Below are 18,197 nucleotides of genomic sequence, written 5' to 3'. Positions count from 1 at the left end.
GCCTTACATGGAGACTTTTTTCAGTATGTTACTCAACACGCTTGGGTTTTATGTTAGGTTGTGTGCAGATGAGTTCACCTGAAGAGTTTGTGACACACAGAATAATATGATTCATTTATGTATTTCTTCAATTAATGAACTCTACATGCACGTCGTTTGTTTCTCGTTCAGATCCCTGCAGCCAATCCTGAGTCAGCCCGTTGAGGAGGTGCTGACTTATGAAGCATTGAGGTACACACCCTCCGAAGTTTTATATCATCGTTTTGATAGGTGGCCCATCATTTAAAAGTTTAAAATTAAAATTATTATAAAATCGGAATTACACACTCTGAATTAAACTTTGCATTAAAAGATATTTTTGGTAAAGATACTAAAGAACTTTCTCTGTCAGTTTCTCTTAACTATTCTTCCTCTTTTCTTCAGGTGGGCGTGGTGCAGTGTCAACACACGCTCCGTTTTCATGTCCCACCCGTCGAACCCATTCCTCTCTGGACACGATGTTTATGCTTTAGCTCCTTTTCTGGACCTGCTGAACCACCGCCCTGATGTTCAGGTAAGATCAACACATAATGCAACATTAACATTAAACGTTAAAGCACAAAGGAGATATGGGAACTGATTCCATGTTCCTGATTGAACAGTCGGAAAAACTTTCTCGATGTGTTTTTTCTGTCTGCAGGTTCGAGCCAGTTTCAATGAGGCGACATGTTGTTATGAAATCAGGAGCGTGTCTGGGACATGTCAGTATAAGCAGGCCTTCATTAACTATGGCTCCCATGATAACCAGCGCCTAATGCTGGAGTATGGATTTGTTGCCTCAGGAAACCCGCACAGTGTGGTCTATGTGGACACAGGTGAACTTTGGCAAGAAACTGGAAAATATGTTTTATCACATTCATTCATTAAAGTAGTTGTCTTTCATGAGGCTGTTCAAAAAGTAATCGTGCTTAATGAACATTTTATTTGAATTTTTGAAATTATTGTGATTTTGATTTTACAGTCAAATGCAAAAAAATAAATAAAATAAATATATATATATATATATATATATATATATATATATATATATATATATATGTACATAGGAAAGCTTAAAATGAATGTTGTTACAGTGTTAATTGGAGTTACCTTGGTGTCTTTGTTTTACCGCAGGTCTCCTCTGTGAGGTTTTAAAAGGCGACAGGAGTTTGGATCAGAAGATCAGATTCCTCAGAGAAAACAGTTTCCTTCAGTGAGACTCAACATTTGTTTACAGTCCATGTTCTTGTCACGTGTTTCACTATTTGTCTTTCATCACTGGTTCTTTCTGTTCTTGATAATATTTTTACAACAGTGTTAAAGTGGACTGTTGTTAAGGAGTGTTAAGGAACATCTGTAGAACTGAATTGTTGTCTGTCTTTTCTGGAGTCTGAGCGGTTTCGCTTTGTCTTCAGTCCTTTTGTCCTCATAGCTGGATTGTGTCCATTTATTAACATAAATGAATTTTACATTTTAATGCAAAATCTCCACATTATGATTCTTGTTTCTCTCTCTCTCTCTCTCCCTGTCAGTAATCTCACCGTGTCCTGTGAAGGGCCCAGTTGGAGACTGATGACGGCTCTCAGGCTCTTGTCCCTGCCTCAAACCCTCTAGTGAGGCGACACCTACACATGCAAACACAACACATCAATGTGTACATGTGCTTAAAAAGTAAAGCTCTAAAGCTTCTCCTATTTTTAAATCTCCCTGTGTGTCTTGAACTGAGCATGTTTGTTTCCGTAGTAACCAGTGGAGGGCAGTGTTGCTCGGTCAGGCGGTATGTGAAGACAGAGAACAGTGGAGCGTCCAGACTGCTAAAACTCTCTGTAACAGACTGCTACAAGACACACACAAGGCTGTGGACAAGGTGTGTGTATCTGCACACACACACACACACTCACTTTTTCAGTGATGCAGCACATGGTCTGATTTCTCTTCTTCTTTTTCCTGTGCGTTCAGATCTCCTTCCTCCTCCAGCAGTGTGACCAGTCAACCAGGGAGCAGCTGGACGTGGTCCAGGCTCTGCGACAGGAGGAAAGGTGCATCCTGGGAAGCTGTCTCAAGGCACTCAAAGGTACGCAAAGACAACCAGACAGATTGTCACCGTGTCAACCTGATGTTGACATCTGATTGGCGGTTTGGCGTCCCAATTGCTAGATGGAACAAGGTTATTGGCTGAATATGTGGAGCTGGATGGTCTCCATTTGTCTCTTCAGCTTGTAGAGAGTTTGGCAAAAAAAAAAAAAAGGCAGGTTTGCATCGCCAAATAATGTCTTTTTAAACCTTACATGTAAGGTGTCCTTGGGTTTTTTGAAAGCCAGCCTCAAATAAAATGTATTATTATTATTATTATTATTATTATTATTAAATAAGTGCTGCCCTGTTATTATGGCGACGAGGAGCACCCTTCACTGTGGAGATAAGTAAAGGTCAAAGACACGGGGCTCTGAAATTACTATGAACTAACTCTTTTTTTAACCATTCTTGATTCATGTAAGAATGTAAAAAAAAAAAAGACCAGAGAGGTATCAACACAAAATGTTTCATTCAAATACTCTTTAAAAAAGTTATATAAAATGGTCATCTCAGAAGAAAATTAAATGTGACAAAATAAATAACATTATCCCCACCTGATTTCAGAACAAATACACACCGGCCCTTTATTGATTCAGTTTTCTTTATTGAAAGAATATTGGTCATTATACAGGTTCAACAGACTCTTTCTTTCTTTTAAATCAATTGTTTTTGTTCTCGGTTGAAAACACTCTTCAGACAACACCCACCCTCCTGCGTGCTGCACAACTGTATTTTGGACATGTACTGTTCATCTCAATGTAATAACCTTAAAAGTGTACCTTGTCTAACCTCTCATGTTGAGAGATGTTTTAAACGTTCTTTTTGTTAAAAGGACGACAACAGTCTTTAAGAAAAGTTACTGTGTCATTTTTGATGAATTGTCTAACATTAATTATACAACTTCTTCAATGTTTTTTGTCAGTACTGTAATGGGAATGACTTACAAAACAGCATTTTATAACACAGAGGTCACAAGGTCAAGGTCCCTTTAATGACACAAAGGAGGCTTAGATGGGTTGTCGACTTGTTGTTTGACTCACAACAGAAAGCGAAAGGACTTCAGATGAAAAGCCGACTAAAAAAGCTAAGTCAGTGCAGTTAATGTTGATGTTAATCTGTTCTGTATATCGTCCCTGTGAGTGGAGGCTTACAAGCAGGAGAACAATGCTTGTGCCAAGTATGTGTGCTTTGTTACTCTGCTTGTTTTTTTGTTTTTCTTGGAACAGTCCATGTTTTTACAACCTCACAATAAAAAAAGACATCTGACAAAAAAAAGGAGAGCGCCTGTGTCTTCATCTTTTTCACACAAAAAGGTGTCAGAATCTGGTTAAACTTTTGCTTGTTTACAGTTATAACAAAGACAATTTACATACACGAGGCACGAAGCGGAGCCAGTCAAATACGTGTAAGACTCTGATCACTACTGTTAACGCACGTGTGTTTCTCAGTGTTAAACCCAGAAGGGCTTCAGGTTGATGATGGTGTTGGTCTGAGCTCCATGTGATTCATGCTGAAGAGCTTTAAGCTCTCTCAAACGATCGATGAGCAGAAACATGGACATTCTGTGTTTGTTACTTTGTCTATAAATATCTGTTGTTTTTTTTGGTCAGAGTTGAACAACAGCCTTTTTCTTTTGCTGACGCTGAACGGTCTCCATGGAAACCGTGGCTTCATACAGAGGCACCGCCTCCTCAGGCTGAGGTCTGGAGGGAAAGATCATTGAAAACAAACAAGATTCTGTCAATTCACTTATATGACACGGAGTGCATGTTACAAAATGTTGTTCATGAGAAATACTGAATTCACTTTTTTTTTTACTAAATTTCCTCTATACATGCGTTACTATAAATATTCTTCAGGGAAATTCAAATCAACTATTTCCTATCCAGTACCAAACAATGAATAAACAATGAGTGTTGTTTGACGTGCTTGAGTTACCTGAGTACTCCAGTTGACATCTTCTCCACAATGTCCTTCAGAATATCTGACACGAACCTGTCAAGGAGCAAGTGTGTGTGTGTGTGTGTGTACATATGTTCAAGATGAAACACTGTGAGTAAAGGATACGGAGATATCGCCCTTGTTGAGCTGATGACGTCGTCCAGACTTCCGAGTTAAGGAAAGTCACGGAAGCAGATTTTAAGTGCAGTAGTCTGCAATCTGGAGGATCCAACTGTGAAGAGAAGTGCAAAAGAAAAACCAAACTGCTGAAGCTTCCAATGAAGACATACAGACAGGTCTTTATTCGCTTCATTCTATTTAAATTATGTCATCCATCTTTGATCTCTGACACGGACTCACCTGCAGGTCTTTGTGGGACGTGACCCAGTGCCCCCCGACTCCCAGCAAACTGATGATGTCATGCTTGTGTGGGAGGAGCTTCATCTCCTCCGAACACTCGTCTTGGAGACGCACTACCGACAAACAAGTGAGTGAAATGTTTCACGTTATGAAGACAGCTTCACCGAGCACTCGTAGTGACCTTATCTGCAGTTTGTTTCATACACCTGGGTGCATGCTGACACATTATGAAGACTTAAAAGTCCAGCGTTATAAATGAGCCGACAGACAGAGATTTAAGTGTTTACCTCCTGAATCGACTATTATATCCACTCCAAGTCCTCCTGTCTCCTCCAAAACCACTGACAGCAGGTCTGATGAGTCCTTATACACTGGAATCACCTTAGCTTAACACATAAAGACACAGCACATGTTAAAAAGGAGCCCATCAGGTTTAAAATAAGTAACCCAAACTGATGAATCTGCAAAAACAATAAGAGCCTCGACACCTCTTTAACGACACACTTTTATCTGCCTCACACGAGAAGCTTGTTGACGTGTGAGCTGTTGCATGTTCTATTTCTATCCACATGATAGCAGCAGATTTATTTATTCTTTTTACTTAGGTTGATAACTTAATAAGTACTCTGGGACTAAACGTTTAAATGAATATTAGACCAGTGTTTTTTTCGTACGTCAGAATGATCCTGGCTGCAGGGAGGGACAAAAGAAACAACAAGCTAAAAACATATCCTTCATGGAGAATGATCCAACCGTAGGGATGAGTAGAGCAGAAGAGGAGTAAGCATGCAAGTCATTTAGAAAGATAGAAAGGAAGGAATCTCACCGACCAAAGGGTCCTGAACACCTGAGGGAAAGCGTGGCGGAAGGAAGACAGAAAGGCAAAGAGGTGAAGAAGAGCCAAAGCGCACAAAATATTCCGAACTTGCTTGCCGTGATTTGGTAAGAAAAAGGGAATTCTGAAACATTCGGCAGCAGACACTCAGTTGAAGATTAGGTTAGAAACTTTATAATCCAGCTGCTGTTAGGGGTTTTACGTACCTACGCTTGGCCGAAGCTGCTCCAGGAACGTGTGTGTTTGTGGCGTGTGTGATGTTGTCAGAACCTTCACTCCGTGGTAAGAAGCCAGCTGGACGCACATGAGGCCAAAAGACTGGAGAGGGGAACATTACGCACGTTAAAAAAACGCAGCCGAAACACTATTTAATCGATACTTTCACTTCAAGTAGAAATTTAAAGAAATCTTATGGTTTGTACGTACACTGGCTCCGTCCAGGACCAGGAGTGTGTGTCCAGCTGCCATGTGAGCATGCGTGTGAAGAGCAGTGTAAGCACAGAGGCCGTCACGCAGAGCTCCTGCTACACACACCGAGCTGAGCTTCTCTGGTTTCTGGACTGCAGGACAGAAACGCAAAAATACAGAAATACATACACCTGTAATGTTTACCGGATGTGTTTGCAAAGGTTTAAAGCCGTATAAGACATTGGACACCTGGATGTCCCTAAACTTCCTCAAACTAAATCTAAATAAGACAGAGGGTCATTGTGTTTGGAGAACCTGCTGTGGCAGAAACGTTTGGTCCTCTTGCTGTTTGTATGAAAACATCTGAAAAGAGTCTTGATCATGTTTTTAATTCAACAGATCTAGTTTTTTTTTACCAACTCAGACTTATAGCCAAAATCATACCTCCCCGCAAATGACCTAGAAACAGTAGTACATGCATTCATAACATCTCGCCTGGACTACTGCCACTCACTATATGTGGGCTTGGACCAGTCATCCATCCAAAAAGGGAGCACATAACCCCTGTGCTCTGTTCTCTCCACTGGCTTCCTGTTAGCTACACGGTGGATTTTAAAATGTTACTTCTGGCTTTTAAATCACTAAATTGGCTCAGCACCTCACCACCTAAGTGTTCATGCTCCATCCAGAGCACTAAGGTTCCTCCCACCAGCTGCTCCTGGACTTGTCCTAAACTAGGCTTACATCTCGAGGTGATCAAGCCTTTTCTGTTTGCCGCCGACACTTTGGAATAAACTACCTTTTAATATAAGATCTGCTGCCACAACTCTGAACGGTTTAAGTCATTTTTAAAAACCCATTTATTTTCCTTGGCTTTTACCTCTAGTTGAGTTTTTAATCCCAACAGCAGTGTCCACTAGATCTTTTACTATTGTAAAGGGTAAATGTGCTTTTATGTTTCTTTATGATGTTTGAAAGTAATTTTAGTAATTACAGATTGCTAAACTTACTGGACAGCACTTGGGTCCGCCTTGGCTGTTATAAATGTGCTATATAGAAATAGAGTTGACTTGATTTCATGAGAGAGCTCATTGAAACTAGATAAATTCAGAGTAATACGATTTAAAAAATAAATAAATTTAAAGGGGTGAACTGTGCGCTGCTTCATTCTGTTAACATCCATCTACAAAGACGGCAAATTCACGTCAAGTTCTATCTTTCGCTTTTTGTAAGGGTTACAAAATAAGTCAGAGAGAAACTGCAGGGGAAAGATTAGGTGCTGTAACATTATCCTGCTGCTTCCAAAGTGCCAGCAACTCTTTTTATTTTCAGGTTTTGAAGTATATCAGTTAAGAAAGGCAGAGAAAAGAACAGCAAGTTCAGCGACCTGCTGCGTCGGCTGGCATTTAGAGCAGAGTGGAGAAGCAGTTTGATCTTTGAGTTGTCAGTTTTCCTTTCCCGTGGGCTGACTTGTCACTTAGAGTGCAGCAGGATGATGTAAAATCAAAGGGATCAAGACAGAAGTGGGGAAATGGATTCACCTGCAAACCATAATACATGCAGGCTGACTGAGGTGTGTGTGTGTGTGGGTTTACAGTAACTTACCTAATAAGTGTTCATCGATGTCAATGGTATCACAGAGTCCAGAGCAGGGAGAGTCTAGAGGCAGAATCCCTGAAAAGGAGAAGTTAATGTGAGACAGTCCTCTGAACATACACAGTGCATCATGCATTATTTATCTTCAACTTTATTTGTAAAGGGACCACGTACAATATTAAACATAAATGTGGCCATTTGATTGTGAATTTGCTTTGTAGTGTACATACTTTGTATGTTAACAACAGCCTGCCCAGGGACTGCAGGTGGAAATTAGCACAAGTGCTACAACCTGGTACAATGCATCTCTCCTTTCTGAGGTTAATGTATATTGTACACTGCCCCTGTTCAAATAAATAAATAAATGAAAAAAAAAAAGAAAAAAAAATGTATTGCACCAGATTTAGCTTAGAGCTAGCTTACATCTGTAGTCCCTCGGTCACAATTAAAACATCACATAGTAATACAAACTGTGATGTGAATAATGTCAACGTTGTGATGTGTGGTTACACAAGCATTTAAAAAAAAAAAAAAAAAAAACATGTGGTAACAGCTTGTATGGGTTCTATTTGATTACACAGTGTGCAATAATGTGACATATTTCTCTTCATTTAATTTACATGTGTGTGAGCTTTAGGAGACAAAGGGGAGCACTTTATTGAATTGAGGACATTTGGCTTGAACGACATCAATGTATATAATTATTCACATCCAACCTCAACACATTGTGTCTCTTGTGAGCTTATTGTTTGGAACTTTGTTTTTCCTTTTATTCTTTCCGGACAAGTTCTGATAGAAAAAAAGAGCATTTGATTCAATACACCCATTAAAATTAAAAAAAAAAAAAAACCCACCTATGACCTCATCATCAGTCTGGAAGAAAGAGACTTTGTCGCCAACTGAACAGAAGAACAATCAAGACTTGTGTTAAAAGAAATTAATCAGAACTGGCTCTCAATCCGCTTTAATATGATTCAACATTTAACCACTGAAAACAGTGTTTCTGACCTTGATGAACGACCCCAGCAATCTCTCTGCCAACAGGGATGAAATCGCGGAGCATCCCCATGTCGTCAAGAAGCTGCAGTGTAAGATAGAGGAGACGTCAGTGAACACTGCAGTCACACAAGGAGTTGAGTTGAATTGCCACACTTTAATTTTTTTTATTTTCTTTTGAATTTGATCTAATGCTACTTTTCAAAGCTATTATGATTATATGATATATCATCACATAATATTATTATTATTAAATAAGTGTATGTGTTTTCTGCCGCAGTTTTACTGGTTTGATGGCATTTCTTATCCTTTGTGTGAACATCAATTCTACATAATCACCTGTGCTTACTTTCTTGTTCTAATAGTTAATTTGTAGTTAAAAAGTAAAATAGTTACATTATAATGAATACATAAATTGATCCAGAGGGCACTCCTTGGATCCTGTACATGACTTGATTGATTGACATCAATTTTAAAAGCAACATCAGTTTCAATACCTTAAGATCCAGACGGCTGAGTCCACATGCTTTCACCTGAACTCGCACCTGATGACTGCCTAAGGTGTCCGGAAGATTCTAGAAAGGAACAATTCAACAGCACTGTGAGAACAACATCACCATTTAAAAAAAAAAAAAAACATGATTAAAAACAAATACTCCAGGGACCTACTCATACAGCTCAAAACTTGAAGTGGTGTTCATTTGATCAAATTCAAGCTTTCACAGTTATTGAACACGGGTATGTTGTCTTTTTATTGACGTTTTGCCTCTTATTGCAGCAACATGTATGTTTAAGAATAAACTGGAAACAAATGCAGATTAAGAAATTAAAATACATCTTAACGTATTAATTAATACCTTAAAGAACCCAGTTTGAGGTCAACAGTTCAACAAGAGGTTGACAAAAGACACTGTTCTTTGCTTTTATTTTGTCTGTTGTTCTGCTCGTTCTTCTTCGTTGGATAAAATGATCCCAAAAGAAATAAGGAACAGGCAGATCCAAGGTTGATGTTTAATACACATGATCTCAATATCAACTTAAAAAAATCGGGGTGATCAGGACATTTGCTGTCCGACAACAGTGGAACAACACAGTGTAACACACAACAAAAAGACAAGGGTAACAACAGTGGAACAACACAGTGTAACACAACAAAAAGACAAGGGCAACAACAGTGTAACAACACAAAAGAATGACAAGTCTTCGAGGCACAGACGAAAGAGAGTACAATAAAACCTCATAGAGGAATACAGATTGTTTTGTGCACATTTGGACCGCCATAACAAAATGTGTTTGTATGTGTAAGACAAATGTTTTAAAAATGAATGAGTCAAGATGCTGGACAATTTTCTGCATCCGTACAAAGATGTCTGCAGATGGAGCCACAGTTTCATGCATGCAGATCAGTTTGCCTTTCAATCTTTTTATCTCGGCTTCTGCTAGCAGACTACAGTCAGGTAGAACAGAATTAACCTTTACCTGCACAAAGACCCCAAAAACACAAACCATACACTCACCGTCTCCTGGATCACGAACTCGGGCTCAGCAGCACTAACACTAGCTCGGCAGTACAAACCTTTCATTATCTATTTGATATACAGTATCTTAAATATCGCAAAATGTTGAGTTTACACTGTACAGTAATTCAATTTATATGTCCAGTATTTACTTCCCCTACTACTTCAAGTCAGCTGATCTCTACTTCTTCGCTGTTTTGATATGTATATTGTGCTATTTGAGGTATTACAACACTGCCCCCTAAAGGACTAAAGGCACTACTAAAAAGTAAGCAGTCGTTACTTGTTATCAGTTTGGTGTGTAGGCAATCAGTCATTAGCCAACTACAGACAAGAAAAATTAACCCTCCTTAAACAAACAGACAAGTACAACGTGTATATGTAGAGCAGTCACTAATTATAATAACAGATACATCCCCAAACATATCCCCAATTCTCAGAAAATTACCCTGCATCTACTTAGCTTTGTTTGCAATCCTGGGAGCAACACCTTTGTGAAAATAGGGAATAAGGTTATATACTTAAAAGAGGTCCTTCAAATTGTGCAGTCTTATAGATGTATTTTTTGTTGTTGTTGTTGCGTAAATTGAAAAACAAATGTAATATTTGAAATGTATTTTTTGTACATGTTTTTCCAAAATATAATAACACTTCTTATACATTTTAATGGGGTTAAAATTCATGTTTACTTTTATGGAAATGTATATTTTGACTAGTGTTCTATTTTGTTTGCAGGTCGTTATCTTAATTACAAAACTGTGAATTCTCCGTTTTCCTTTTTACCGAAATAAAATACTCTTCTGGCTTAAATAAAGTCGTATATAATGGCATGTTAATCATGTTAATAGCTCAGTTCTTTTTGAATACATATTCCAAAAACAATCTAATAAACAGCAGCCGGTGGAAGCGCATCTAATCCTTTAAACTCACACAGCGTCCCCGTCGTCCTCGCAAGCTCACGGGCGGTGCGGTCTCGCGAGGTTTTGAAGATGTCATATAAAATACGTCGACATCTCGCGATGGCTCGGTAGCGTTACCCCATTTTCCAGCTGTCCCTCAGTCGGTCGGGATTTCGGAACCACGGGAGAATCGCCGGAAAGGGCTTCGGTGATTAAACAACACCCTTTGGGAGTATACACCACACTGAATGCTGATATAAACACACAACGAGCTACCATGTCCCGCATTTCATGATGGAAACTGAACTATGAGGTAAGGGCAGAGTGTAGTAGTGGTGGTGTGAAAGAATGTGAGCGGGCTGACGTTAGCTTCTCATTGGCTAGCCTGCCTGCTAACTGCTTTGATATATATAAATATATACATTAACGCGGCTTGCTGGTCATCATGAACACATGAAGCTTGCTAGCGTCTGCCTCTTTGTATTATTTTAGCCTGCCTGGGATGTGGCCTGTATACCAAGCCCGGGGCGGGTGGGGGGGATTGATACAGGGTGAAGATGAAATCCAGCGTCTGGCATCAGTTAGCCAGTATGCTAATGTTAAATCACTGCATTTGCCCTGCCTGCCTGTGACCCGACGTTAACACTGTCTACTGTCGCTTATGGTTAACCTTGCCTAGGCTGGTGTCCAGCTTGACAGAGAAGAATATGATGAGTGATGAAAGTGTTATGGCAGAGAGCGATTTTCGGGTTTGGAGGTTGTTCCCGGTTAGCTTTCATGAATCCTGATGTTAGTCACAGCTGCTCACCTTGCTAACCTGGAAAGTCAAAACAAAATTCAAGAGCGTCATCTACTTGAAACCGAACAGCGCACGGAGTTGTTGAGCAACTCATAGGCAAGTCCATTGAAATATTGCAGGAAGTGATGCTGAATTGACAAACAGACCTTTCCTGTTGCTGTAATCGCCCTCTCCAGAGCAGAGGGCACATGGGCTTGTCTGAAAGGGATGTGTGACTTTATCATCTTGTGTGGTCAAACCTGCCAGGCCCTGTCAGTAAGAGCCAGTTCTCACGGATGCTGCAAAACATTTTGTCAAAATCCAAACAATTCTTGAAGTAAGCACACACATTGATCCACTTATTCAGTATTCTTTTAAAAACACCTTGAACTTGAGAGAATCTCGTTCAGATGTTACACCTACATCCAACTGAGTTTGTTTGGACATCTGCTGGGTTTCTTAAAAAAAAGGTTATCTAAAGTGGTTTCAAACCTTTCCCACCCCCCACTTGCCCACCCTTATAGGATCCAAGAAAAGCTGAGCCCTCCTATGACCCGCAGGAGTGATGATCCACATCTTTTAAAATCAACATAATTTTAAAATCCTAAAAGGATATGTGTATACACTTGTTCATGGCAAATAACTTCTGTTTACAGTACCTAGTAATGTTTTCACATGATTTTATTCAATATGTGCAAATTACATTTTGAAACGAGTAGAAACCCAGCCCCCCTGAGATCTCAGGTGCCCCCCCGGGAACCAACGATCTAGATGAGAGCTGCAGCAATTAATTTGTGAAATCGTCAGTTATTGGGTGGCAAATTAATGAATGTAATCAGTCAGTGTTTAATTAAGCAAGAGTTTAACATGTTTTATGATAGGAGAAGTGGATGTTAATATTGATTGTTTTTCCCAGTTCCAAGTTCCAGTTGAATGTCTTTTGGCGGTTGTGGGTCAGACAAGACAAGACACTTTCAAATGTCCCCGTATTTCTTTATTTGTTTTAAATTTTGGCGTGCTATTTCTCTTACTGTAAACGTGCATTTACTGCCATGTTTATGTGTCAGACCACTTTCTGTAACCGTAGGCAAAAACGGAAGTCTTTCTGAAATCCTGTTAACACTTGAGTCCGTTTTCTTTTTCTAGCTCCCAGTCCACCTGGAGACATTTACAAATGGATGAACTATATTCAACAGCTTTTGACTTCTTGACTGAAGATAATTTGTTTTTCTAAAAGTTTATAGCCTGATGTTTCTCTGTTCTTAGCTCACTCTTAGCAAAGCAGTAGATGAACTCTCAATAAGAAGACAACGTCTTTGTTTGCTCATTACTCGTTTATTGGTTCAAGGATGAATAGTTTGTTGTCTTTTCCCTGAAGACTCAACTTGTTCAAGAACACAAAGCAGAACAACAGATTGAATAAGTTAAACACAGATTGATCTCCGAATACGCCATGAGTGATATCTTCACAGCATACTGTTGGCATGTTTGACAGTTAAAGAAAATAATCATCAGATATCATTTAGTTACTGAAAGCCCTTAAAGCTGGGTGTGAAGCAGGGATCCACTTCCTTACTTAAGAGACAGTTATGTATGGTTAGACACAATGAAAAGTCTGTGAGATGAAAAGTGCTTCACAGTTCCCTTTCTGACATCGCAGTATGTTTTGTGTCCTTGACTCCTCTTTGAGCTCCTCTTACCTGCTCCATGTGTAGCTGATTCGAGTCACAGAATTGACACCAGCAGGAGATGAAGATATTGCAGTTGATGTTGTACTGCTGTGTCACCTGGGCAGCCTGCCCTGTGTGTTTGCTGAGCATTTAGCTTTTTCTTCTCTTTTGTTGCTACAGTAAACTACTGGTCTCTTTTTGTCCTTGAGTATATTACATGTGTACAGAGACAACATAATGATAATAATAATAATAATAATAATAATGATAATACAGCATTAAAACTACAGCGTAGGAGCCTGTGCCTCTTTAGAGGGGACAACACACTGATCATTTTTAACTCCTGATCATTTTTGTTTGTTTCATTTGAATCGTATACATACATGCATACATACATACATGCATATCTGTGTGCCAGTTCAAAGCTTGGTTTGCTCGCAGTAAGTGCTTGACTTAGCTAGCCTTGTTAGCATTTTGTTCCAGAGGGATGGTTTGGATTTGGAGGAGGAGCTGATGAAGAGAGTGCAGTAGTTTGTGTGTGAGCTGCTGTCCGTGCGTGCTGGTTGAGTGGGTGTCCTGTCAGCTCTCAGGCCTCACCCTTTGACATCAGTGTGATAAGAATGCGTTTGGATATTGAGAGAGGGAAGCAGAGCTTAGGGTCAGTGTCACAGGGTGTGCTTGGAGCCTGTGAGTGAGAACGCATGTCGAGGTGCCTTTGTGGCAGAAGCTGTGTGTGTGTGTGTGTGTGTGTGTGTGTGTGTGTGTGTGTGTGTGTGTGTGTGTGTGTGTGTGTGTGTGTGTGTGTGTGTGTGTGTGTGTGTGTGTGTGTGTGTGTGTGTGTGTGTGTGTGTGTGTGTGTGTGTGTGTGTGTGTGTGCGCACGTGTGTGTGTGTGTGTGTGTGTGTGTGTGTGCGCACGTGTGTGCACGTGTGTGTGTTCAATGCACATTTGTGTTGTGTGGGTGTATTTAAAGGGTGGGAATGCTGATGGGAAGAGACTGCAGTTATTAACACCATCATAATCTTTTCTTTAAACCATGCAACAACATGCAGCCAAGTACATGGTCTTAAAACGAGGCTGATTAAATGATCAGTTAAACCTTAGATTTAAAAAAAAAAAATCCATTGAAGACACTTCACACATTAGATTACTTGTCTTTTATTTCATTTAGGATCAGTGCATGTCAGGATCCATCCAACCGTTTCTCATTACTATAATACAACATGGCTATTGTGATTTTGATGTGCAGGGAGGTCACATTAGAAGTGTAATATTATCCTCTGATATTATTGGCTGGCAGATAAATTGGTCGGGCTCTAATTAAAATGACCACAAGAATTTTGAAAGAAACATCATTTGACCCGTGACTTTTATTTATTCCAACAACATCCAGCTTAAGTTAGTATATAAACCAGTGTATTATGAAATGGTTACATGATTATTCCCAATACATTTTTGGCGTTAAATTCATTGATTCTTCTTCCGTTTCTCAGGATGATTGTATCTTCTTTTTAGGGTATATTCGCTTTGCTGAGTCAGTAAAAAAATGTTTGTTTCTGAGATTGTATCACAAACTGTCCATCTCTTCCCCGCTCAAAGAACGACCATTTTTAAAGTTGTTCACTTTTGTGACATTTTAGATCGTGGTGTAATTCTGCATTCTTTCAACCCGTCTTTTGCTCTTCATTCTCATCGAACAGGGCACCGCTTAACATCCAGTTTGTTGGAAGTGGCAGTAAAGTGAATCCAGACATAGTGCAGTTGTTGATCCATGTGGGAAGGGTGCTGTCGGAGGGGGTCAGCATTACAACGAGAGGTCGAGGGAGGAGACTCTGAACCCTAATCTGTGACATGTTCTGAAGCTGCCCCTCCGACTGTGTTTGTGTGTGAGGGGCTTAAACTGGCATCTGCCACCAGCCCAGACAGCAGACCAGCACTCCAGATGATACATCCCAGTGCTCCAATTATACCCACTAATCCCACCAGCAAAAAGGCATGTGCACAGAGAGGTGGCAACAACAAACCAGTCTCAACTTCTCTTCTTCCAGCTTCTGTCAGTTCAGATGTTGTAAACTGCACTAACTGACCCGTCTGAGACGCACATTCCCAACGTGTCTTCAAAAACATGTCACAAGAATACTTTCTACCATAACTGGTGATAAAAATTCAGTGTTAGGTGTTTTTATTTTTTCTTTCCTCTGGTCGGTCGGAGGTATTTCTCTTCACTGTCTGGTCAACAAATGATAGATGGATAGATAGATTGATCCCGAGGGAAATTCAAGATGGAATCAAATGGCACGTTTGATTCTCGAGCAGCGACTTTTGGCAATCTGACATGATGTCACAAGACTTGGCAGACTGAGCGACATGACGGGCAGTGGTCCAGTTCTGCATTATGTAATCTTCACCTGAGGATAAGACTGTCGTCTCTGCTTAATGTTCTTCATTTTGCTGAAGACTACAAGCAGCAATCCAAAGCAGAAGATCGGCCTTGAATGGCTTGGTTGGAATTTTATTTTTGTTTTGTTTTTGGGGGGAGGGGGTTACTTAAAAGGCGTCAGCAGATTGAGACTTGTGTCGGTCCACTAACATTTGTTCAGTACTTTTCTTTGTGTTCCCTTTCTTTTTCAAGCTCAGCTCCATATTCCTAAATCAGCCTGCATGAGTCTCAATGTTGAGCTTCAAGTGTTGACCGTACTTCATAAGTGCTGACAGTCAACTATTATATTGGGGTTTCATTCTGTCAGTCATTTTTAACCATATTGATATTACGTCAACGGTGGTTGATTTAAATTAATCAACATCTGGATCTAAAACCATTAAAGACAGAAGTTGGTCTTATGTTCGCAACAACTCGCTAAAGAGCATTGGAGACCCACCGATTGTCAAAGTCCAACGACTTCCATCAATGTTCAAACCACTTTGAGTAGTGGATGTGCTTGTTTTAGTTTTAGAGAGCAGGTGACCTTCTTCAAATAACTCTGCTATACCAAGACAGATATTTCTCCTATCCGAACAGGTGGATCTAAAGTGAACAGAAAGACTCCTTCGAGTAAGCGGCCTGCCGTTAACGTCGCTCCTTGCTCCGCTGCATGTAGACGCACTGACACAGCGATGTGTCCAGGCAGGGGGAACAAACCGGCTCCTCTCCTCTAACACGGTGGACTTTCAGGGGACAACGCTCGCCTCGTCTCTGTGGTGTGGTCAGAGGTCAGATCATATCGTCAGTGAACATTATCCAGTGCAGACGGTGTTTGTCATGTTGGCGTGCACGCCTCTGTCTTTGAATACGCCGCCTGTGAAAATAAAAGAAAGAAGGGCGAGCGTACATCTTTCTGTTATTTGATGATCTAAGGTCTGTACGAGTGACGTGAAACATCGACTGTAGTCTTTGAGCTGCTTCAGTGTTTTCTCACTGGCAACCATGAAAGTGTGTGTGTGCGCGTGCGTGTGTGTTTGCTGGGTGGGCTTTGTTCATCTGACCTAGTTAAGCTGGTTACTTTGTCCTCCCGCTCTGATAATGAAACGCACACAAAGACACCACTTGTACACCCGTCTATAGGCCAAGGACAATTTCCTAATGAGTTAATATTCCAAGTGAAAACATTCCCGTCATGATCTGTGAACTTGTTTCATGTTTTCATTTCTCTTTTTGATGATTTGAGAACTTTTTGACTTGAGGACGTCTTTGCCCTTTTTAACATGTTGGTGTCTAAAGTCTTAGAAGTGAACATTTAATTGAAGTGTTCCTTAAATAAACTCCACCCACACTGCAAAGCAAAAACAAAAAAAACTCCACAAAAGCATGTGATTCAGGTTGACTAGCGTTCTGCCGAATCCCCTTTTTAAAGAATCAGATTTCTAGTTTAGATCACACTGAGTGATCACCTAAGTTCTGGCCTGTTGGCGGTGTGTGTCCGATTATTATTATTATTATTATTATTATTATTATTATTATTGTTATTATTATGGTCTGCTGGTCACAGAGATGCAGCAGAGAGAAAGTCTTGGTGTGATGAACATAGCTAAGAGTCTGAATGAACTTGGACAACATGATGTTTGAGCTTCTGCAGATCGTCCTATCCCTCATCGTGTTCTGAATCACAAAGATTTACACGTTTGAAAAGATCTGCGTCATCAGGAAGTCAAGAGTCTGTTTTTTTTTTGTTTTTTTTTAATGATTGTCGATATTATCGAGTTAAATAAATTCCTCCGTCGGGGTGTTCTCGATCAAAAGATAGCGTTGAGGATGTGCGGGGAATGATGGGGCTGATTGTCTCAGCTACTCTCCTCGAGTTGACCGTCGTCACGGACCGTAGTCAACCTGTCAGCTGTTAATTAAGAAAGACGTTTTTTTGATCACAGCAACAGGGACGGCAGCTTTTGAGATACAATCCCCGCTACTTTATATAGTCATCTTCAACGTCACATCCAGTGTTGCTACGGCAACGAAAACATGTTATGTCTGTCGGACATTACAAAACACGTCCTGTTCCTTAGTCCTGTTGTTTAGCTGAAAAAAAAAAAACTGAATTTAGAGATGGAGTCTCTCTCTCTCTTTTTTTTTTTTTTTTTTGTGGAGGGAAAAAGTGGTCGACACTGGGGTCAGCTCCCGAGAGAGAGAGTGTGTAAATGAGTCAATGTGAAGCAGCCGAGTGTACTCGGGCAGCCTGCCCTGCATAAATGAGTGTGTGTGTTGCTGTCCTGTTGACAACCATAAACATGGCTGACGTGACCCAGTCCCCTGTGGGCCAGCACCAGTCTGCTGCTGCAGGCTGTTTTTTTAACATTTAAATGAAACCTGCTGTGTCCCTTTTTAAAAAAGAAAAAAAAAAATCAGTTTTTGGTGTGTGGATTTTTTTTCATTGTATCGACACAAACGGACTCCACCGTCACATTACTGGGCTGGAGAAAAATGAAAAATGTCCCATCGTGAGTGTCACAGGGCGACAGAGCAGAAAATGAACTCCAGACTCATTCGCTGTGTGAACTGTGTTATCTGCTCTGGATCGGGCTGCACTGCTGTATCAGCTGAACATCAGGCCATCAGCGCAAACAATGATGACACATGCTCCGCTGTCAGTGGACGACGTCAGTTTCATC

At 40.3% G+C, this 18,197-nt stretch overlaps 3 protein-coding genes across 6 annotated transcripts in view; 2 read left to right on the top strand and 1 right to left on the bottom strand.

The window, feature by feature from the left end:
- Window positions 1-6: 6 nt before the first annotated feature.
- On the top strand, window positions 7-2,816 carry setd4 (SET domain containing 4). The gene is made up of 8 exons (XM_079363236.1): window positions 7-23; window positions 172-231; window positions 424-553; window positions 680-854; window positions 1,153-1,231; window positions 1,551-1,631; window positions 1,762-1,885; window positions 1,978-2,816. The coding sequence occupies exons 3-8, from the start codon at window positions 461-463 to the stop codon at window positions 2,146-2,148; spliced, it is 723 nt and encodes a 240-aa protein (XP_079219362.1). The 5' UTR covers window positions 7-23; window positions 172-231; window positions 424-460; the 3' UTR covers window positions 2,149-2,816.
- Window positions 2,817-2,958: 142 nt separating this feature from the next.
- Window positions 2,959-9,959, bottom strand: cryzl1 (crystallin, zeta (quinone reductase)-like 1). 2 transcript variants are annotated; one of them, XM_079363234.1, is made up of 13 exons: window positions 9,748-9,959; window positions 8,728-8,805; window positions 8,243-8,315; window positions 8,089-8,133; window positions 7,244-7,312; window positions 5,657-5,790; window positions 5,437-5,548; window positions 5,222-5,242; window positions 4,683-4,781; window positions 4,396-4,508; window positions 4,162-4,267; window positions 4,033-4,078; window positions 2,959-3,797 (listed from the first exon to the last, which is right to left on the bottom strand). In XM_079363234.1, the coding sequence occupies exons 1-13, from the start codon at window positions 9,811-9,813 to the stop codon at window positions 3,701-3,703; spliced, it is 1,059 nt and encodes a 352-aa protein (XP_079219360.1). In that variant the 5' UTR covers window positions 9,814-9,959; the 3' UTR covers window positions 2,959-3,700. The 2 variants fall into 2 exon arrangements, with proteins under 2 accessions (XP_079219360.1, XP_079219361.1); XM_079363235.1 differs by lacking the exon at window positions 5,222-5,242.
- A 793-nt stretch (window positions 9,960-10,752) lies between these two features.
- itsn1 (intersectin 1 (SH3 domain protein)) overlaps window positions 10,753-18,197 on the top strand; it is a 48,419-nt gene continuing 40,974 nt past the window's right edge. For all 3 annotated transcript variants that reach the window (XM_079362621.1, XM_079362620.1, XM_079362619.1), the window contains exon 1: window positions 10,753-10,959. The gene's annotated coding sequence lies outside the window, so the exon portion shown is untranslated. The remainder of the gene's footprint in view (window positions 10,960-18,197) is intronic.

Source organism: Symphodus melops, assembly GCF_947650265.1.
Source record: "Symphodus melops genome assembly, chromosome: 15".
NCBI classification, from domain to species: Eukaryota; Metazoa; Chordata; class Actinopteri; order Labriformes; family Labridae; genus Symphodus; species Symphodus melops.
Note: the sequence above shows the minus strand (reverse complement) of the source record. Positions and strands in the feature narration are given on the sequence as shown.

Excerpts from the sequence above, each read along its gene's own strand:
- setd4 (XM_079363236.1), top strand. The coding sequence starts at position 461 with ATGTCCCACCCGTCGAACCCATTCCTCTCTGGACACGATGTTTATGCT. Across the intron at positions 1,232-1,550 it reads AGAGAAAACAGTTTCCTTCA|TAATCTCACCGTGTCCTGTG; the intron begins GTGAGACTCAAC and ends TCTCCCTGTCAG. Across the intron at positions 1,632-1,761 it reads TCCCTGCCTCAAACCCTCTA|TAACCAGTGGAGGGCAGTGT; the intron begins GTGAGGCGACAC and ends TTGTTTCCGTAG.
- cryzl1 (XM_079363234.1), bottom strand. The coding sequence starts at position 9,813 with ATGAAAGGTTTGTACTGCCGAGCTAGTGTTAGTGCTGCTGAGCCCGAG. Across the intron at positions 8,316-8,727 it reads TCAGCCGTCTGGATCTTAAG|CTTCTTGACGACATGGGGAT; the intron begins GTATTGAAACTG and ends CTTACACTGCAG. Across the intron at positions 7,313-8,088 it reads GACTGATGATGAGGTCATAG|GGATTCTGCCTCTAGACTCT; the intron begins GTGGGTTTTTTT and ends TCTCCTTTTCAG.